General features: G+C 29.1%; 10 protein-coding genes across 10 annotated transcripts, besides 1 other annotated feature; 5 read left to right on the plus strand and 5 right to left on the minus strand. All coding sequences in view use genetic code 12, as the record gives it.

Moving 5' to 3' along the window:
- Positions 1–264: 264 nt before the first annotated feature.
- CD36_31940 (glutathione S-transferase, putative) lies at positions 265–912 on the plus strand (the record flags this gene model as incomplete). The annotated part of the gene is made up of 1 exon (XM_002422116.1): positions 265–912. One exon carries the CDS (start codon positions 265–267, stop codon positions 910–912), a length of 648 nt encoding a protein of 215 aa, XP_002422161.1.
- A 484-nt stretch (positions 913–1,396) lies between these two features.
- Positions 1,397–3,259, plus strand: CD36_31960 (ubiquitin-protein ligase, putative; the record flags this gene model as incomplete). Its single annotated transcript, XM_002422117.1, has 1 exon — positions 1,397–3,259. The coding sequence occupies one exon, from the start codon at positions 1,397–1,399 to the stop codon at positions 3,257–3,259; it is 1,863 nt and encodes a 620-aa protein (XP_002422162.1).
- A 67-nt stretch (positions 3,260–3,326) lies between these two features.
- On the minus strand, positions 3,327–5,369 carry CD36_31980 (RNA polymerase I-specific transcription initiation factor, putative; the record flags this gene model as incomplete). The annotated part of the gene is made up of 1 exon (XM_002422118.1): positions 3,327–5,369. One exon carries the CDS (start codon positions 5,367–5,369, stop codon positions 3,327–3,329), a length of 2,043 nt encoding a protein of 680 aa, XP_002422163.1.
- A 380-nt stretch (positions 5,370–5,749) lies between these two features.
- CD36_31990 (heat shock protein 60, mitochondrial precursor, putative) lies at positions 5,750–7,450 on the minus strand (the record flags this gene model as incomplete). Its single annotated transcript, XM_002422119.1, has 1 exon — positions 5,750–7,450. One exon carries the CDS (start codon positions 7,448–7,450, stop codon positions 5,750–5,752), a length of 1,701 nt encoding a protein of 566 aa, XP_002422164.1.
- Positions 7,451–8,415: 965 nt separating this feature from the next.
- On the minus strand, positions 8,416–8,931 carry CD36_32000 (conserved hypothetical protein; the record flags this gene model as incomplete). The annotated part of the gene is made up of 1 exon (XM_002422120.1): positions 8,416–8,931. One exon carries the CDS (start codon positions 8,929–8,931, stop codon positions 8,416–8,418), a length of 516 nt encoding a protein of 171 aa, XP_002422165.1.
- A 269-nt stretch (positions 8,932–9,200) lies between these two features.
- Positions 9,201–9,492: a mobile genetic element.
- A 685-nt stretch (positions 9,493–10,177) lies between these two features.
- On the plus strand, positions 10,178–10,657 carry CD36_32010 (conserved hypothetical protein; the record flags this gene model as incomplete). The annotated part of the gene is made up of 1 exon (XM_002422121.1): positions 10,178–10,657. The coding sequence occupies one exon, from the start codon at positions 10,178–10,180 to the stop codon at positions 10,655–10,657; it is 480 nt and encodes a 159-aa protein (XP_002422166.1).
- A 104-nt stretch (positions 10,658–10,761) lies between these two features.
- CD36_32020 (GTP-binding protein, putative) lies at positions 10,762–11,421 on the minus strand (the record flags this gene model as incomplete). The annotated part of the gene is made up of 1 exon (XM_002422122.1): positions 10,762–11,421. One exon carries the CDS (start codon positions 11,419–11,421, stop codon positions 10,762–10,764), a length of 660 nt encoding a protein of 219 aa, XP_002422167.1.
- A 707-nt stretch (positions 11,422–12,128) lies between these two features.
- CD36_32030 (DNA-binding apoptosis-related protein, putative) lies at positions 12,129–12,551 on the plus strand (the record flags this gene model as incomplete). Its single annotated transcript, XM_002422123.1, has 1 exon — positions 12,129–12,551. The coding sequence occupies one exon, from the start codon at positions 12,129–12,131 to the stop codon at positions 12,549–12,551; it is 423 nt and encodes a 140-aa protein (XP_002422168.1).
- A 269-nt stretch (positions 12,552–12,820) lies between these two features.
- On the plus strand, positions 12,821–15,553 carry CD36_32050 (kinesin-like protein, putative; the record flags this gene model as incomplete). The annotated part of the gene is made up of 1 exon (XM_002422124.1): positions 12,821–15,553. The coding sequence occupies one exon, from the start codon at positions 12,821–12,823 to the stop codon at positions 15,551–15,553; it is 2,733 nt and encodes a 910-aa protein (XP_002422169.1).
- A 744-nt stretch (positions 15,554–16,297) lies between these two features.
- Positions 16,298–16,636, minus strand: CD36_32070 (conserved hypothetical protein; the record flags this gene model as incomplete). The annotated part of the gene is made up of 1 exon (XM_002422125.1): positions 16,298–16,636. One exon carries the CDS (start codon positions 16,634–16,636, stop codon positions 16,298–16,300), a length of 339 nt encoding a protein of 112 aa, XP_002422170.1.
- Positions 16,637–18,790: the final 2,154 nt, after the last annotated feature.

Here is an 18,790-nt window from a genome sequence, read left to right on the forward strand (position 1 = left end):
TGAATAATAAGATCCTAAAGTGTTTCTTGATTAGTAATTCTCAATTTCTCTTTTAAGGATATTGCCGCGTTCTTCTCTCTTGGTCCCCCTTAAAATTATCACCGTATCTCCGTAATTGTCTTCCTTCTCCTTTTTCAAACTTAAATTCCACACTTATATAAACTCCACGAGATTTCTAGAAAAGAATCCATAATCTTCCCACTTGCTTTAAGTCCTTTTTTTCATTCTTTCATTCTTTCCACTATAGCATACTATCCCTTCGTTATGACATTGACTTTATATACTGCTCCTACAGGTAATGGTCGTAAACCATTAGTATTAATTAAATTATTAAATATTCCTCATGAAATCCATTTATTTTCATGGCCAACTAAAGAGATCAAACAAGATTGGTATTTAAAATTAAATCCTCAAGGTTTAATCCCTACTTTGGTTGATAATGAATTGATTTTACCAGAAAGTAATGCTATTTTACAATATCTTGCCGAAACTTATGATAAACAAGGTAAATATAGTTATAAATTACAAAATAATCCGTTAGAATATTGGCAACAACAAAAATGGTTATTTTATCAAGCTACTCAATTTGCTGGTACTTTATCTAGATTTCATACTTATATTGGGATTAAAGCTAATGATGAAAAAGTTTGGGAAAATATTTTACAATCATTTGAGAATACTTATAAAGTAGTAGATCAAGTTCTTGGCCAGAATGAATGGTTTGTGGGTGATAAATTCACTATAGTAGACATTGCCTTTGGTGTTGGTAATCATAGAAGAATTGAAGGTGTTGAACGTTTTGGATTAGATAAATATTTCCAAGATTATGATACTAAATATCCTAATGTTGCTAAATGGTATAAGAAATTTTTAGAAGTTGAAGGTGTCAAAGAAGCTCTTGCTTTAAAGTAAAACAAGATTGCTTGATAATCAAGTTGTGTATAGGGGTTGAATTAGATAGCAAGTATATGTATACATTATTTTGGGAGAAACTCTTGAAATGTGTTTGGCTCAACAAAAGAACAACCCAATTACCTATTATAAACGAAATAAGTATTCTCTCCTCGTATAAACAATTGGCTACTTGAAGGGATAAGAAACACGCAATGGTATTAATTATTACTCCGCAAATAAAGATTATCCGACAACGTGACAAAAAGTACACGACCGTTTTGTTGGTTGTTACGATCATTACATTCATACGCACACTCGAAATAATTAAAGTTTCATATTCTGCTTTTCTTGACACTTTGTTCATTAACACAATTTACAACTACAACATCATCAATTGAATCTAACAATCCACAATTCTAATACCACGAAGAAAGCACAGTGAACTGAATATCAATCATTATTAATAAATCCCTTTCTGTTTTTAAATCTGTTCTATCAAATCATGCTAATAAGTAAAACTCAACAATATATCATTGGATATTCTTCAATATCCATAGCTCTACTAAGTTGGTCAATTTATGATTCTTTGAGTAAATCATTTAATTTTGTTATGTTTTTAGTTGAATTCACTGATGGGATTAAATTAGGAATATTACTTAATTTCATAATTTTCTTATTTTTAATAATTGATAAATCAATTCAATTATTATTATTTGGATCGTTAAGAATGATTGAAGTTGAACATTTATTTGAAAAATTACCTATATTTGCCATTAATTTATTATTAAATTTAGCCACGGGGGATAATAATATTATTATGAATGTATTTTTAATGGGATTATCAATGAGTTTTAAAGTTTTCCATGTTATAATGTTTGATCGATTAGATTATGTCAATTTAATTATTGTTAATAAAATTAATGATGAAGACATTTATTTAAATCAAGTGATTAATCATTTTGGATTATCAATAAATTTTTGGTTAAATATTTTTTTCATAATTACTGATTTTAGTCTTGCCAAATTTTTAGTTTATGATGTTTTCCAAGGAATTAATTCTGTTACTTGTTTATTGTTTGGTTTCCAATTTGCAGTACAAGGAGTTCAAGCATTAACATATTTTTCTAAATTATTATTAGGTATTTATGAAATTGCCTTTTATCGTATTAGAAAAAATGAACATCAAGCTGCTCTGATTAGAGGGTGGCAACAAAATAATGATGATGTGGTAACATCATCAGATAATTTAAGAGAAACTGAAACTACTACTACTGCTACTAACAACAATGATGTTGATTCCGATGAAGAAGAAGAAGACCAAGAAGACGAACAAATCGATGAAGATGATGATGTTGAACTTATATGGGAGAATAAACCATATTATACCAAAGGAATTGACATTGGATCAGCTGTACTTACTTTTATATCATATTTATCATTTGTATATTTATTAACCATCCATTCGGGTCTTTCATTACCTTTATCAATGTTACAAGGTACATATTCATCAATGAGACGTGCTTGGGTTGAAACCAATCAATTATTAGCATTTATTGAATCTTCAAAAAGATTAGATACTCAATTAGCTAATGCTACACAAGATGATTTGTCTCAATCTGATAGTTTATGTATTATATGTCGCGAAGACATGCATTCATTGGAAGATTATCAAAGAATTTTCAAAAAACCTCAATCCCCAAGAAGATCACCTAAAAAATTGAAATGTGGTCATATTTTACATTTGGGTTGTTTAAAAGAATGGTTAGAAAGATCAGATAGTTGTCCATTATGTAGAAGAAAAGTTTTCTCCAATGATAGTACTACTACTACTACAAATAATAATAATAATAATAGGGACAATGATCAAAATAATGGGAATGTACCAGCACCTCAACCAGGTAATGTTCCTGTACCACCTCCACCTCCACCTCCAGCTGCAACAGCAACAGCAACCGCAACTGCAACTGCAACCGCGACTGCTGCTGCAGTAAATGCTGAATTACAACGAGAAGTTAGAGAAATTAATAATTTATTGCAAAATGGTGAAAACGCAGCAAATGGGGAACAGCCGAACCAACAATCCAATAATGACGTTATTGAACAACCAATTGAAGGACCATCATCTCAATCCAATGATTTATTGCAATCAATTGCATTACCAAAAAATGCATTATTACCTCCAGGATGGTTAATATTACCATTGAAAAAACCTGAACAACAAGAAGCAAACGGAAATGGTGGTGGTGGTGTTGATTATAAAGTCAATATTTCTTCTTATCATCAAGCAGATTTGAAGATTAATAAGGAAAAACCAAGTACTCGTGAAATTATAACTTATGGTATTCCAAAAGAAGAACCTATATGAGATATGTGTATATGTGTATATGTCTATAGATAAATGATATATGTATATATAACCTCCCTGCATCTTATTATTCGGAATCAAAATCAAAATCGAAATCAAAATCAAGCATGGTTTGTTGACTAGCAGTATCCTTACTTGGTGACGTTATTTTTAATGTATCAGTTGGTGGTTCAACACTTGAACTTTTCTTATTATATAATTCTAAACTATTTCTTCTTGTATCAAATGAATCTAAAGTTTTAGTGATACGATCTTCTTCATGATCACTATCAATAGATTCTATAGCTTGAGTGTCATTATCTTCGTCGTCATCTTCCTCATCATCATGATTGTGACCATTCATCATCATCATATCACCATCTAAATCTAATGGTTGTGAAGCAGGAATGTCATCTTCTTTATGATTTTCTATTTTCAAATGATTACTTTCATCCATGCTTTCATCATCAGTGAAATTAACTTCTACTAGATTTTTATCATCATCATCATCATCATCATCATTATGGTTTGAACGATGATTTTGTGGTTGTTGTTTCTTATGTGAGTGGTATTTGTCTTGGTTATAACCATTTGATCGATAAAGACTATCTATTTGAGTTGGAATCAATGTTTCATTTTTATTCTCCTCATTGTCGCTATCTTCATCGGAACTAATGGCATCCCAATCTAAATCATTCTCTTCCAGTGATGATGAACCAGAAACGCTATTCATAGTAGTATCTCGGTTATTATTTATGGTAGAATTGTTTTCTTTAATTTTATTCGATACAGCCGTCATTAACTCATTGAATTGTGATTCTATTTCATGTTTAGGATATATAAATTGATATTTCTCACATTTTTCAAAATCTTCTTGTATTTTATTCTTTATTATATTCAATTGTTTTTCCACAATATATCGTTCATCATCTTCATTACTATCACCACCGCCACCACCACCAGTAATATACGTGTCAACCAATTTCCAACCAAGACATAAATGACATAAACTTGATATAAAATATAATACACCTTCAGAATTATAAGGAGGTTCAAGAATCAATTCATTGATTTTATTTAAAACTTGTTCATAATCATTTTGAATAAAAATATACCATAATGAAGTAATGACATATAATGGAGTTAGGGTTTTTGAACCTGATCTCCAAACTGGAGCTACAGTACTACGATTATTATGATTTATTGATATAAATCTAGTAGCAGGATTATTATCAGTAATCATATAAAATGATGATAAATAATTAAAGAATTTCTTGACTTTTAAAAAATTGGTTTTGTTTTGATCAAGTTGCATTAATATTTCTATACCTAATGGCCAAATTGTTCTTATATCAACTTGAGGAAATCGTATTAATAATGCAAATATTTTATAAGCTATTGACCAATTTTTTTTCATCATTTGTAAATGTAATAATGTAGTTAAATTATTAATATGTTGGCGAAATGCTGATTTTGATTTATGAATCATCATTTCAATAGAATCATTATCGTTGATATTATTATCTTCTTCATTATTACTATTTCTTCCTGGTAATATTTCTAATCCATTTGATTCAATTAAAAATTTAAATTTTGATAATCGATTTGAAGAATCAAAATTATTAACAAATTGATTCAATTTATGAGTCATCAAGTCTTCTTCCTCCTCTTCCTTATTTTCCTCTTCATCTTCTTGTTCTTCCTCTTCTTGCTCTTTTACTTCATTACCTTCTATAAGATCAATTACTTTTTTCCGTAATAATTCATTTCCTTGATGTCCTGTTAATTCAGTTTCGGGTTTATCTTTTAATCCCTTTTTACCTTTCTTAGACAGTTTCTTTTTAGAAACGTTTTTAGCAACATTTTTATTTATTGAATCAGATAATTCATGCCATATTTCAAAAGTTTCTTCCGGTTTCAATAATGATCGTTTATTTAATTCTTGATGAATTAATTGTAAAATTTTCTTCCGTTGTAATTGTGATTTCTTCTTCTTGGTCTTTCCTTTCTTTAATAAAGATTTATAAATTTCGGTGAATTTTTTCAATTCTTGATACTTAATAATTAATTGATGAGATGTTTTCGTCGCTCGTCTATGTTGATTATTTCGAAATGTTATATCTTCAAACATCGTAGAATATTCCTTGGTATCATTATATTGATTTCTCTTCTTCTTCCTCCTGCTTTTACTATTGGTTTACTATTAAAGCAAAAAAAACAGAACTTGCAATGGTGGTAGTTACCTATACGATCTTGTGATGGGAAATCAATATTTCTTTTTTTTTTTAATGCTTTTATTTTCTTTTTTATTTTTTTTTTTGTAGTCCTCATACGAGATGACTAAAACCCGTTTAATTCTACTTGTAAGATAAACATTATTCAATTATTGTTCTATTATTAATAGTAATAATAAGATTGAATTATTATTATTATTATCATCAACTATTTACAGATTTAAACAACACTAACGTATAAATATAAAATTGCTTCACTTAATTTTTAATTTGAAAATTAAAACATACCTGGCATACCTCCCATACCTGGAGCTGGTGGAGCAGCTGGTTGACCCTTTGGTTGTGGAGCATCAACAATGGCACATTCAGTAGTAGCCAATAATGAAGCAACACCAGAAGCATCGACTAATCCATTCTTGACAACTTTAAATGGATCAATAATACCAGCAGCAATCATATCGGTGAATTCACCTTTTTGAGAATCATAACCTCTGTTAAATTCTGGATCATCGTAAATCTTACCAACAATAACTGAACCTTCTTCACCAGCATTTTCAATGATTCTTTTAGCTGGTTTGGTAATGGCAGCTCTAATGGTATCAACTCCTAATTTTTGATCAAAATTAACGGCTTTTTCTTTAACTTCATCCAAAATCTTGGTGGCTTTAATTAAAGCAGTACCACCACCTGGTAAAATACCTTCTTCAACAGCAGCTCTAGTGGCATTAAGAGCATCTTCATAACGATCTTTCTTTTCACCAACTTCAACTTCAGAAGAACCACCAACTTTAATAACAGCAACCCCACCAGATAATTTAGCCAATCTTTCTTGTAATTTTTCCTTTTCATATTCAGTGGTATGAACATCAGCAATAACTGTTCTAATTTGTTCACATCTAGCTTGTAAATTTTCTTTAGATCCTTCACCGTTTAATAACACAGTATCTTCTTTAGTAATAGTAACGGCACCAGCAGAACCCAATTGTTCAATAGTGGCATTTTCTGGTTTAATATCCAATTCTTCAGTGAAAACAGTACCACCACTTAAAATGGCAATATCACCCAAAGTGTTTTTTCTATTGTCACCAAAACCTGGAGCTTTAACAGCACAAACTTGAACTTGACCTCTTAATTTGTTCAAAATACAAGCAGCCAAAGCTTCACCATCAACATCTTCAGCAATGATTAATAATGGTCTTCTAGTTTGATTGGAAAGTTCCAAAGATGGTAAAATGTCTTGAATACTAGAAATTTTCTTTTCTGATAACAAAATCAATGGGTTTTCAAATTCAACTTTACCAGTTTTAGTATTGGTAATAAAATATGGGGAAATGAATCCACGATCAAATTTCATACCTTCAGTAACTTCTAATTCATCTTCTAAAGTTTTACCTTCTTTAACAGTGATAACCCCTTCTTTACCAACTTTTTCCATGGCATTAGCTAATAAATCACCAATATGTTTATCACCATTAGCAGAAATGGTGGCAACTTGAGCAATTTCTTCAGAAGTAGTAATTTCCTTTTTGTTTTTTTGTAAAAATTCAATAACAGCTTCTACAGCAGCTTGAGAACCTCTTCTTAAATCCATAGGATTACAACCAGCGGCAACATTCTTAACTGATTCAGTGAAAATTGATCTACCCAAAACCGTGGCCGATGTAGTACCATCACCAGCACTTTCATTGGTTTTAGAAGCAACTTCTTGTAATAATTTAGCTCCTAAATCTTCAAATTTATCTTCCAAAGTAATGGCTTTGGCAACAGTAACCCCATCTTTGGTGATTTTAGGAGCACCAAATTGTTGTTCAATTAAAACATTACGACCTTTTGGACCTAATGTAACAGAAACAGCATCAGCTAAAGTGTTGACCCCTTTTAATAAGGCAGCTCTACCTTCAACGCCAAATTTAAGTTCTTTATGAGATAAATGACGAACAAATGTTTTAATTGATGATTTAGAATTAACTCTCAACATGATATTCTAATGCCAGTGTTTGGTTAAATGGTTGGTAAGAATAAAAAGAAAGAAAATATATGAAGGGAAGAAAAAAAAAAAAAAAATTTTAAAGTGGAGGGGCGAGGAGGGAGGGAGGAGGAAGACAGCGTATTTATTTATTGGTCGGAAACTGGTTCCGGAATAGTTGGTACGAATTACAACATCAACAGAAAGTGGGCGAGAAACAGGAAGAGAAATTTTTCAAATTTTTCAAACAACAATTTCATTTTTTTTTCCAGAAAATTCTATTCCCTCCCTCTTTGTATTATAGTCGTGTATAATACAACAAAAACAGTATGTTGTTGGTTGCAAAAACTGCTTCAAACAACAGATGTCCATTGACTTGTATAGGCTGAGTTTATGGATACTTTATATAGCTAGGTACGTTAGTTGGTATGGATCTTTTGTTGAAGAGTGGTTGGAAATTCCAACAATAGTTGAATGGAATTTATCATGAAGATTTGGTAACAAAATTGACTCAAAAACTCTGCTTATTCCTCCAACAACTCAAATGAAAACACTGAACTTACAACAATTTATGATTTAAGAACTTTATTTACATTAATGTATGTATAACTATACAAATATTGTCCCCGAACCCACCCTCCTACTTATTCCATCGCCTTTCATTATCTTCACTTTTTCCTGATTGCCATGCCTAAACAAAGCACACCAAAACAAGAATAAAGAATTAGAACCAACACAAAAACAAAGATCAAGACCTTGCAGGGATATTAAATAATAAAACAATTGATAATAACTTTGTACTTAATAACTAATAGAATCAGATAAATAAGGTTTTAGGGTTTGTATGTGATTCTAATTCAATTATTCGTTTTGGGAGAAAGGAAAGAAATAAGTAGTACCAACAATATTTTAAATCCTTTTTTAACTTGAAATAAAGAATATTTATGATGACTCAGCACAATTTATCATCTATCATTTTATATTTCAACAAGATCAACTTGCCAATTAATTTCTTGTAATTTCAAATTCAAAATTTCAAATTGATTATTTAATTCTTGAACTAAAGTATCATATTTATTAATATCAATAAATGATACAAATTTAATTTCTTCTTTGGAATTTAATGGTTGTTCTTTACCTGCCGATATTATAAATTTCACAAATTCGATTTTTTTCGATATTCGATCTCGACATATCAATGCATCATTAATTGTTTTTATATTATCATAATCTCTGATTGTGGAATCATTTTCATTTTCAATTTCAATTTCTATTGGAGTGATATTATTAGTATAATTTATTGATGCTATTAATTTAGCTAATTCTTGAGATTTTTTAATATATTTTAAATGCAATTCATCGGGATCATTAATTTTTTTCATACCAACTTGCAGAATTAATGATGATTTAATCTTCTTTTCTAGTTCAAACAATTCCTTCCTTAATACTACTCGTTGTTTAAGAGCCGTCGCTAACTTCATGGAGGAAGACATTTGAATAAATGATAAAATGTTTAATTGTGTTTTTAGCAACCCAATACCACCATCACCATCAACCAATCAATCAACAGCCAAGGATTAAATGTCTAGAATGAATAATTCTTTGAATTTGATTCTGTTAATGAAAAAAAAAAAAAAAAAAGAAGGAAAAACTAAAAAATTTGTGAACTTTTTCAGGTCTATTTATAGACAAAAGTTTTTGTACCAAAACACACACTACCCACTACACGATAATACAAATTAACCCCCCAATCGGTAGAAACTGTTGGAATATGGAAGTGTAACCCAAGTCGTGTAATTCAAGTCTAGTACAAAAACGATGAGCAAACTGAGAGAAACACTTTGTGTCATTGTAATATGAACAGACAGACAGAATGATAGGTTTAGACGAGAAAGCTGAATATATATAAATGGAGACTAAAGGCCTTCTAATCTAAGTAAAGTAGTATAATAATAGAAAAGAACGAGAATATATATATAATATGTGCGGTATGTATACATAAACTATGTCATGAGTTCTTGAGTTAACTCTGTGACACTGCACTAAATCTAACAGAAACTTCCTGATCATACAGAGTTTGTAGAAATAGAGCAATATGAACAATCCATTAAGAAGTGAGTCAGAACACAAACAAATGGAAAGTTACAATTCTTTCACAAAATGAGATGATGATGATGATTTACTCATAATTACTTTGTTACACAAGAATGCATTTCAAGAGGCAAAATAATTGAAGGAAGGAGGTTACAAACATTAATGGCTATATTGAGCTAGACGAAACCATTTAGAACTTACATTTTAAAGGAATGGTTGTCTATAATTGAGCTCAGTTTATTGAGGGCAAGTTCAAATCAAGTCAGTTAACTTATAGTTGGCTCATTCATGTTCTGTAGTAAATATAAACATACAAATACCAATTACTCATATCTTTATTCAATATTGGAAGCACATATCTAACCCAAGGGTGAGTACTTGTTCAATTGATTGTTTGTTTATATGAGTCAAAGAGTCTATGTAGAAAAATAGAATTGAATATGATATTAACAAAGAGCAATTACACCCGAACTACCAAAAAAAAAACTTCCACCTTTCTTCTTCTTCATCATCACCGACAAAATTATCCTATTTACATCTATAAATTCAGATATTCTTTTTTATTTTTCATATCATACCATATATATATATATATATATATATAATCTTACCACCAATAATCCATTTATATATTTCAGGACAACAATGAAATTAGCAGAAGCATTAAATTTGAAAAAAAACTTAGAAAGAGATGCTGATAAAGTTGAATCATTAATTTTGAAATGTTGTCTAGCTCAAAACGGTGAAACTCCTCCATTTGATCCGAATGAATTATTTAAACAATATGAAGAAATTGATAAATTAATTGTTGATATAAGTATTAAAATCCAACGATCAAACAATCAAATAAAGTTTACTTATGATGATAAAGATATTACAGCACCTCTTCGATCAATGACACAAGCTATTGCTGATATTGATGATTTAAAAAGACAAATTGAGTTGATAAATGATATAATTAGTAATGGCATTGTTACTAAACTGTATTCAGCCAAAAAGATTGCTGAAGAGTCAAATGTTGATGTGGTTGCCTATTATAAGACAAGACGTCATTTGTATGAGAGATTAGATAAATTAAAACTTCGTGTTCAATCTGCAAATTGGGAATTTGATCTAATTGATTAAATAAATGATGATATATGTACGTATGGACTTTTAATATACTTATGACATTATCTACCCCTCCTACCTCTACCTTCTTGGTCGTTGTTGTATTCACTACTTGTTATCTAACAACAAGTACTGGTACCTTGTGAATTTGGTCCAGCAGTATTATCAATAGTTATATCAATAGTTTCCAGTTGATTATTGTTTTGGTTGTGATCATCATTTGCCTTATCATTAGATTCTTGATTAAAATCAGGTAATGATTGAGCAATTTTTTTAAATAATAATTTCACATTATGATTTGCTTTAGTTGAAGTTTCAATGAAAAATTTAGCTCCAATTTTAATTTGTAATTGTTCAACATCATCTAAACTAACTTGTCGTTTATCACTAGCTAAATCCAGTTTATTACCAACTAATACTATTATTACATCATCACCTCTTTCTAATTTCACATCTTTAATCCATTTGTCTAGATTATCAAATGATTTTTTATTGGTTATATCATAACATATTACCGCAACATGAGAATCTCTAATATAAGAAGGTATTAATGATCGAAATCTTTCTTGTCCAGCAGTATCCCATAATTGTAATCTAATAGTTTTGCCTTCTTCTAAATACATTGTTTTCGATAAAAAATCAATACCAATGGTGGCAGCATAAGTTTCATCAAATGTATCATACATAAATCTGGTAATTAATGAAGTTTTACCAACACTTTGATCACCAAGAAATACAATCTTGTATTTTTTTAGTAAATTTGATTTATCTGAACTCATTGAGGTTTATATATGCAAGTGGAAAAGGGAAAGTGGTCTGGTATTTGATAACTGTGATGCAAAAAAAAAAAAATTTAGAAGATATTTCTATATTTATATTAAACTCTGGAAGGAAGAAATTGTTCAAAACAAAAAAAGAAGCACACTTTTAGTATATGTAAATATGATAGTATTAATGTATCTCAAATAGAACACACTTGATGAAACTTGTTGGACAATTATTGAAGTTGTTGATTCTGGAATCAGTCAATCAATCTAAAAAGTGGACACGATATATGGGGAAAATATAGAAATAAACAAAAGACACTGAAACTAATAAGAGGGCATTCCAATTTAGGACTGAATTTTTTTTTTTTTACTCTCTCTTCCTTTCTTTCTTTCTGTCTCTGTCTTTTTTTGGATTTGAGGTTGAATGAAAAAGTTCCTGTTCACTTGTTCAATTGATTGTTTGAATTCTCTTATTGTTTGATTTATTGATTGTTGTTCAAAAAAAAAAAAAATTTGAGTTGTAAAAAAAGTGAGAGAAAGAAATTACTTTAGCTAAGGTAGTGTACTCGATGACAGAAAAAAAAAAATTTCTTCCCTCTCATACAAGAAAAGTTCGTGTTAAATGTAACCAAAAAATTTTGTTTGTACTTGGCTACTACCACACATTATTGTTTTCTTAACACCCACTCCCCTATACACTTTTATCAAAACTATACACTATGGATGACGCAGAATTAAATGCTATTAGACAAGCAAGATTAGCAGAATTACAAAGAAATGCCACTTCTGGTGGGGGTGGTGCCAACCCATCTTCCGGTGGTTCTGGTGGCGCACAAGATCTGGCTAATGATAATATGACAATAACCATATTAAATCGAGTATTAACAAATGATGCTAGAGAAAGATTAAGTCGTGTAAGGATTGTTAGACCCGATAGATCTCAAGCAGTTGAAAATTATATTATTAAATTATATTCAATGGGTCAAATACATCAAAAACTTGGTGAAAAAGATATTGTCCAAATTTTAGATGGATTAAGTAGAGATAGTCAACAAAAGCAACAAACAAAAATAACTTTCACTAGGAAAAATATAGCTGATGATGATGAAGATGATGAAGATGAAGATGATTTCTTTAATTAAAACTATTAGAGGAATCTATGTCTTTTATTCATCTAAAATCTATAGTGGTAGTAATATCCTTATAGTGTTCCTGCATATAGGTCAATCACGACTTTTAATTTTTTTTTTTTTTGTTGATTTTTGTTTTTTGTTTTTTGTTCGTTGTTTGTTTTTTGTTTACACTTTCTTTCTTTCACTCTCACATTGCCAAACTTTCTCTTCCTTGTTTTTTGATTCAAATAGATTAGATTATATCTACTTCCTTTTTTTTTTTTTTCATTTCTACAATCATGTCAAATATACAGGTTGTTGTTAGATGTCGAGGAAGGAATTCTCAAGAGATTGCTGCTAAATCTCCTATAGTTGTTGAATTGACTGATGATAACTTCTCTATCAGTGAACCATATATTACCATCAATCAAGGTTATACCAAGGCAACAACTACCACCACTAATGTTTCCACCACCAACACCACCACAAATACAACATCTGCAACACCAAATACAAGTGCTTCATCTTTAGATACAAACCTGAAACGAACATACAAGTTTGATCAAATCTATGGTTCTCAAGCAGATCAAAATCTAATCTATTCTCAACTTGCTCATCCTTTACTTTTAGATTTTTTACGAGGGATAAATGTTACTATTTTAGCATATGGACAAACTGGTACGGGGAAAACTTATACTATGAGTGGGATGGATAATAATAATAAACTTGATGAAAGCTCAGAAATAGCAGGAATCATCCCCAGATTATTAGGTGAATTATTTCAAAATTTATTATCCAATACCACCACAACTGATTATATGGTGAAAATTTCATATTTGGAAATATATAATGAAGAATTGATTGATTTATTGAGTAATAATAATAGTAATAATCGAAAATTACGAATTCATGAAAAAATAAATGCCAATAAAGTGAAATCTATTGGGATACAAAATTTAACTGAATATACTATAAACAATTATAATCAAGGAATTAAATATTTAAAAATGGGATTACAAAAAAAGAAAACCAGTAGTACCAATTTAAATGAGACATCATCACGTTCACATACTATTTTTTCAGTACAATTATATCAAAAAATAACATCGTTAACACCATCGGGAAACGATAATGAAGAATCAGTTTATCGAATTTCGAAAATGAATTTAGTTGATTTGGCTGGTTCAGAAAATATTAGTCGATCAGGGTCTATAGTCAAAGAAGCTGGAGGGATAAATCAATCTTTATTAACTTTGGGTAGAGTAATAAATTCATTGAATGAAAAAAAATTACTGCATATTCCTTATCGAGAATCGAAATTAACTCATATTTTACAAGATTCATTAGGTGGCAATACTAAAACTACTTTAATTGCCACTATTTCTCCAGCACAAGTCAATCTACTGGAAACATGTTCGACATTAGATTATGCCAGTAAAGCAAAAAACATTAAGAATGCCCCCATGATTGGTCATGATTCAGAAATCATCATGAAAAAAACATTGGTGAAGAATTTGGCTCAAGAATTAACTTTATTAAATATGGATTTAATTGCTACAAGAAATAAGAATGGAGTATATTTAGATCCAGAAAATTATGATCAATTGATTCAAGAAAATGAATCATTGAAAACTGGGGCTAAAGAAGATAGATTGAAATTGGAACTGTTACAAGCGAAAATTGAAACTCTAGAATATACTAAATTGGAAAATAAGGAAGAAATTAATAATATGAAACAACAATTACAAAGTTATCAACTGAAATTGCAAATATTAGAAACTAAATATCATAAAGCCGTTGGGTTGAATCAAACCAACCAAGAAACCATTTATGAATTGAATAATAAATTGAAACGAGCATTTGAAAAATCTTCTAGTTCAGCAGAATTGTTAGTTAATTTATTATCAAATCATTTACATACTTCGATTGGATTAGTTAATGATAGTAGGAATTTACAACAAGATAATAAATCTGTGGATCAATTGAATAATTTCCAATTGGAATTTATTAAAAATTTGGATGAATATAAACAACAACTTGGGAAAAATTTACAAGATTATCAATTACAAGTTGGAAATATAGTGAATGAAGATTTAACTAATTATATTTCCACATTCCAACAAAACTTTGATAATTTATTATCATTTCAACAAGAATTTTATACCAAAACGTTTGAAGTGATACAAGATTTTAAAATTATTAATGAGAAATTATCAGGATTTTTAAAAGATGATTATTTACATAATATTGAAACCAATTTAAATTCCAAACTTGCCACTATTCTTGGAGAGAATTTACCCATTGTAGTTGATAATCTCAAGAAATTAATGACCAAAGAATTGGAATTGACAATGAATAATGTTATTACGAAATATAAAACTGTATCAAATGAAGAAATTTCGAAAGAAAGAGAAAATGTATTAAAAATGGAAAATTCTTGGAATAGTCAAATCAATAATTTATTACCAAAACTAGAAACTGATTTGAATAATAATAATAAATTCCATCAAAATTGTCAAGAAAATTTACAAAATATTATTAACAGTAATGATATTTGTGACAAGATAAATAAATTTCAACAAGATAATTCACAATTGGATATTTTGAATGATTTTGATTTAAAACCTAAATTAACATCATCAATAAATGTTATATCTAATGATATACAAAAATATCAAGATCAAATGAATAATAATTTAAATAAAATCAATGAAGAATTAACTCAAATTCAACAATTTGATGCTAATACCATGAAAATATCACCTATTAAAGAATGTTCAAGAATACCCATAACAAGTATGAATATTACTAATAATCAATTTAAACCAATTAAATTACATCGAAGTAATACTACTTGTGGTGATAGTAATGAGAAATCTCTTTCACCTACTAGAATACCAACATTACAAAGATCGAAAACTATTACTAATTCTGAAGATATATTACATGATTTGGATTCAGGTACACCCATCGCCACCGCCACCGCCACCAAAAAGAGAAAAATATTACAAACAATGGACAATTTATTATAATACAATTAGACTCCACACTCCCATTTTTTGGCAGTTATTTAATCATTTTTGTTTGTTGATTCAATTTTTTTTCACAATTTAATTTCCTTAATAATTCTTTTCCCTTTTTTCTTTTTTCTTTTCTTCCTTATATTAGTCCAAACTTTTTAATAATATATAATATATAATATATAATATATAATATATGTAATTCTTTTTTTTTTTTTTAAAAAAAAAAAAAACTTAATGTATAATTGATAATCGTGATACTACTAGGCAAAACTTAAAATCAACAACAATTGAACCAATGTTGATGAAGATGAATGATTTTTGAACTTGTTTTTTTATTGAGAGTAAAGTATTAATGGATGAAATTTCCTTTATTTTATTTTATTTTATTTTATTTTCTATACAAATTTATAAAATGGGTTTATAACATCCCCCCTCAAACAAACAGACAAACAAACAAACAATATACATATTATACAAAATCACAAATGTAATAAAACCATAAAAATAATGATAATATAATTGAAATAATCAAACTAAGAATAAAAATTGAAAACAAAAAAAAAAAAAGTAATAATAATAAACAAACATAAACTTTCACATTTTAATACTACTATCAATAATAATAATAATAATAATAATCTCAATCAATATCAATATCAAACTAAATCCAAACTAAGTCCAAACCAAAACCGAAACCAAAAATACTTTTCAATCCCAAAATACTATGATTTATTTGCAACCCATGCTAATAAATCAATGATGACCATGGTGGTGGTGATGATGACCATGTGGTCTCATAGGATCATCTTGATGAAGTGAATGACGATGATGACTATGATGATGAGAGTCATTAAATGGTGAATCATTAAAACCAAATTCTGGATGTGGTGGATGTGGTGGTGGTGGTGAAGGAGAAGCAGGAGGAACATGAGTATAAGTATGACCAGGATAATAATTTGAATAAATATTTTGTTTCATATCATCATAATGATAATGTTGATATGGATGATAGTATGGTGGATGTGGTGGGTATTGTCTTTGATGATGATGATGATGATGATGATGTTCGTTTAATAAATTTTCAAGAAACATGATGATAAATTGTTTGATAAGAAGATATTGTTAAAATATAACTCTAAATTTAAAAAAAAAAAGGGGGAAAGAGAAATTGGTTCCATTTTAAATAGTTTAAATTTCTCTTTTGACAGGTAACGGATTTCGCCCGTCCCCCCCCCCCCCCCCTCCCCCTTAATTTGTAATTTGTAATTTCTAATTTTTAGAGAGGCACAGTAAATAGTAAAGTACTACCAAGCCAATATTACTTAACAACCTAAACCTCATTGGATTCATATTCTTATGCCTAGTTAGCTAACTCCTGGTTGAGATAACAACAACATGCATTCTTTCTTTCCTTCTTTTTTTCTTTCTATTGCGGCCGGAAAAATGTAAAGAAGGAAATAAGAAACAAAAAAAAAAAAGAAAAAAAAAAAGAATCTTTAAGGGGGCTTAAGAAAAAAGAACAATTCGGACCGATGTATATAAAACCCAGCCACTAGATATTCAAAAACCTAACAAAGTAAATAAGTAATTAATTAATAAACCAAATTTAGTTAAATGAGTATCTACTAGTATCACGAGAGAGAGAGAGGGGGGGCGAAGGGAGGGCTAAACAAAAGATAGGAGATAATAGATACACACCATTTACAATCTAGATTTCTTCTTTATTATAATTTATACGATAAGAAAAAGTCCGTTTTTACTATAATTAGTAACGTTAAATGTTTTTGATTATACCAAATACACACACCATACAATTTAATAGCTTTTATTTATTTATTTGTTGTTTCTAATTTAAGTTATCCATTTGGTTGGTTGTTCTTAATAATAATCATTTCTTTACTAAATTTACCCCCCCCTTCCTATTTGCGGAATGCAAGTCATTTATCTCTATTTTTGCGTAACCCAATTTTTTTTTTTTAAGCCTTGTTCTAGAAGTTTTATCGTATTCAAATCTCAGCCATTATGGTTTAGTGATCATCATCATCATCATCATCATCATCATCATGATCATGATCTATTTTGAGATTCAAAAATTCGGTGACTCAATTCTGCAGCAAAAAGAAATTCAAAAAAATCGCCAATAGTTGCCGCAAAAGAAAACAAAAACAAAAACAAAAACAAAAACAAAAAAAAGAACAGGCGAAACTTAGCCCTCGGCATTCCAACAAAAGTCGAGACTTTTAAATCGATGATCAATTATCATCATCATCTATAATTTTCATATTTGTTATTTGGAAAAAAATTATTAGAGGTATTCAGGGTTATGCTTAAATGAGGGTAAATCATGTGTTTAAAAAAAAAAAAAAAAAAAAAGGGGGGTAAGTAGAGAGTTATTAAATAACTCTCTAAAATTCATATTTTTTTTTTTTGCAAGGAATGATAGTATATAATTTTGAGAAATTGATTGTAGTTGTTTATGTTTAGAATATATTTTTATCAATTCCTATGATCCGGATATGGAAGTATGTTACGAATAAAAAGAGGTATATGATATACATAGAAAATATCCAATTATCGTTTAGATTCACCATTATAAGAGAATGAGTGTTTATGCCTTGAATGTAGTAGTACAATAAGAATAATAAATAGGAGGGTTTAAGAGGGTTTAGGGGGGGAGGGGAAGAAGAGCTAATGATAACAATTAGATGGTTGATTTTTGTAAGTTGCAAAACAAAAAAAAAAAAAAAAAAGAGGGGGGGGAGGGGTGGTGCTATATACACTTATGGGTCGTCCCTGTTAAACAGAATAATACAAAATGGGTAATTATTTAATTGATCAGCGAATAATATATAATAACAAATAGCAAGCAAGTAATTGGTGTATCTACCACCCCCACCCCCACCCCCCACAAAAAGAAGAAGGGACTTATAATAACTGAATTTCATACTCTAAGCAACTCGATTGAGAGCATGACAAGATATATGAAGACATTCAATATACATATAATTGCTCTCCTTTTTTTTTTTTTTTTTGTTTTTTTTTTGGAATCTTAGTTAATTAAGAAAAATCATCATGACAATTCTTTATCACACACCATAGTAATATATATATATATATATGTAATGCAATATTGATGATTTATATATTTATACTTTATTATTATTACAATTTCAAAACACCTTCTCCACTTTTTTACTCCTCAACTCAACTCAGTTCATCTCAGTTCAACTCAGTTCAGCTCAACTC

This window comes from Candida dubliniensis, chromosome R, assembly GCF_000026945.1.
Source record: "Candida dubliniensis CD36 chromosome R, complete sequence".
Taxonomy (NCBI): Eukaryota; Fungi; Ascomycota; class Pichiomycetes; order Serinales; family Debaryomycetaceae; genus Candida; species Candida dubliniensis.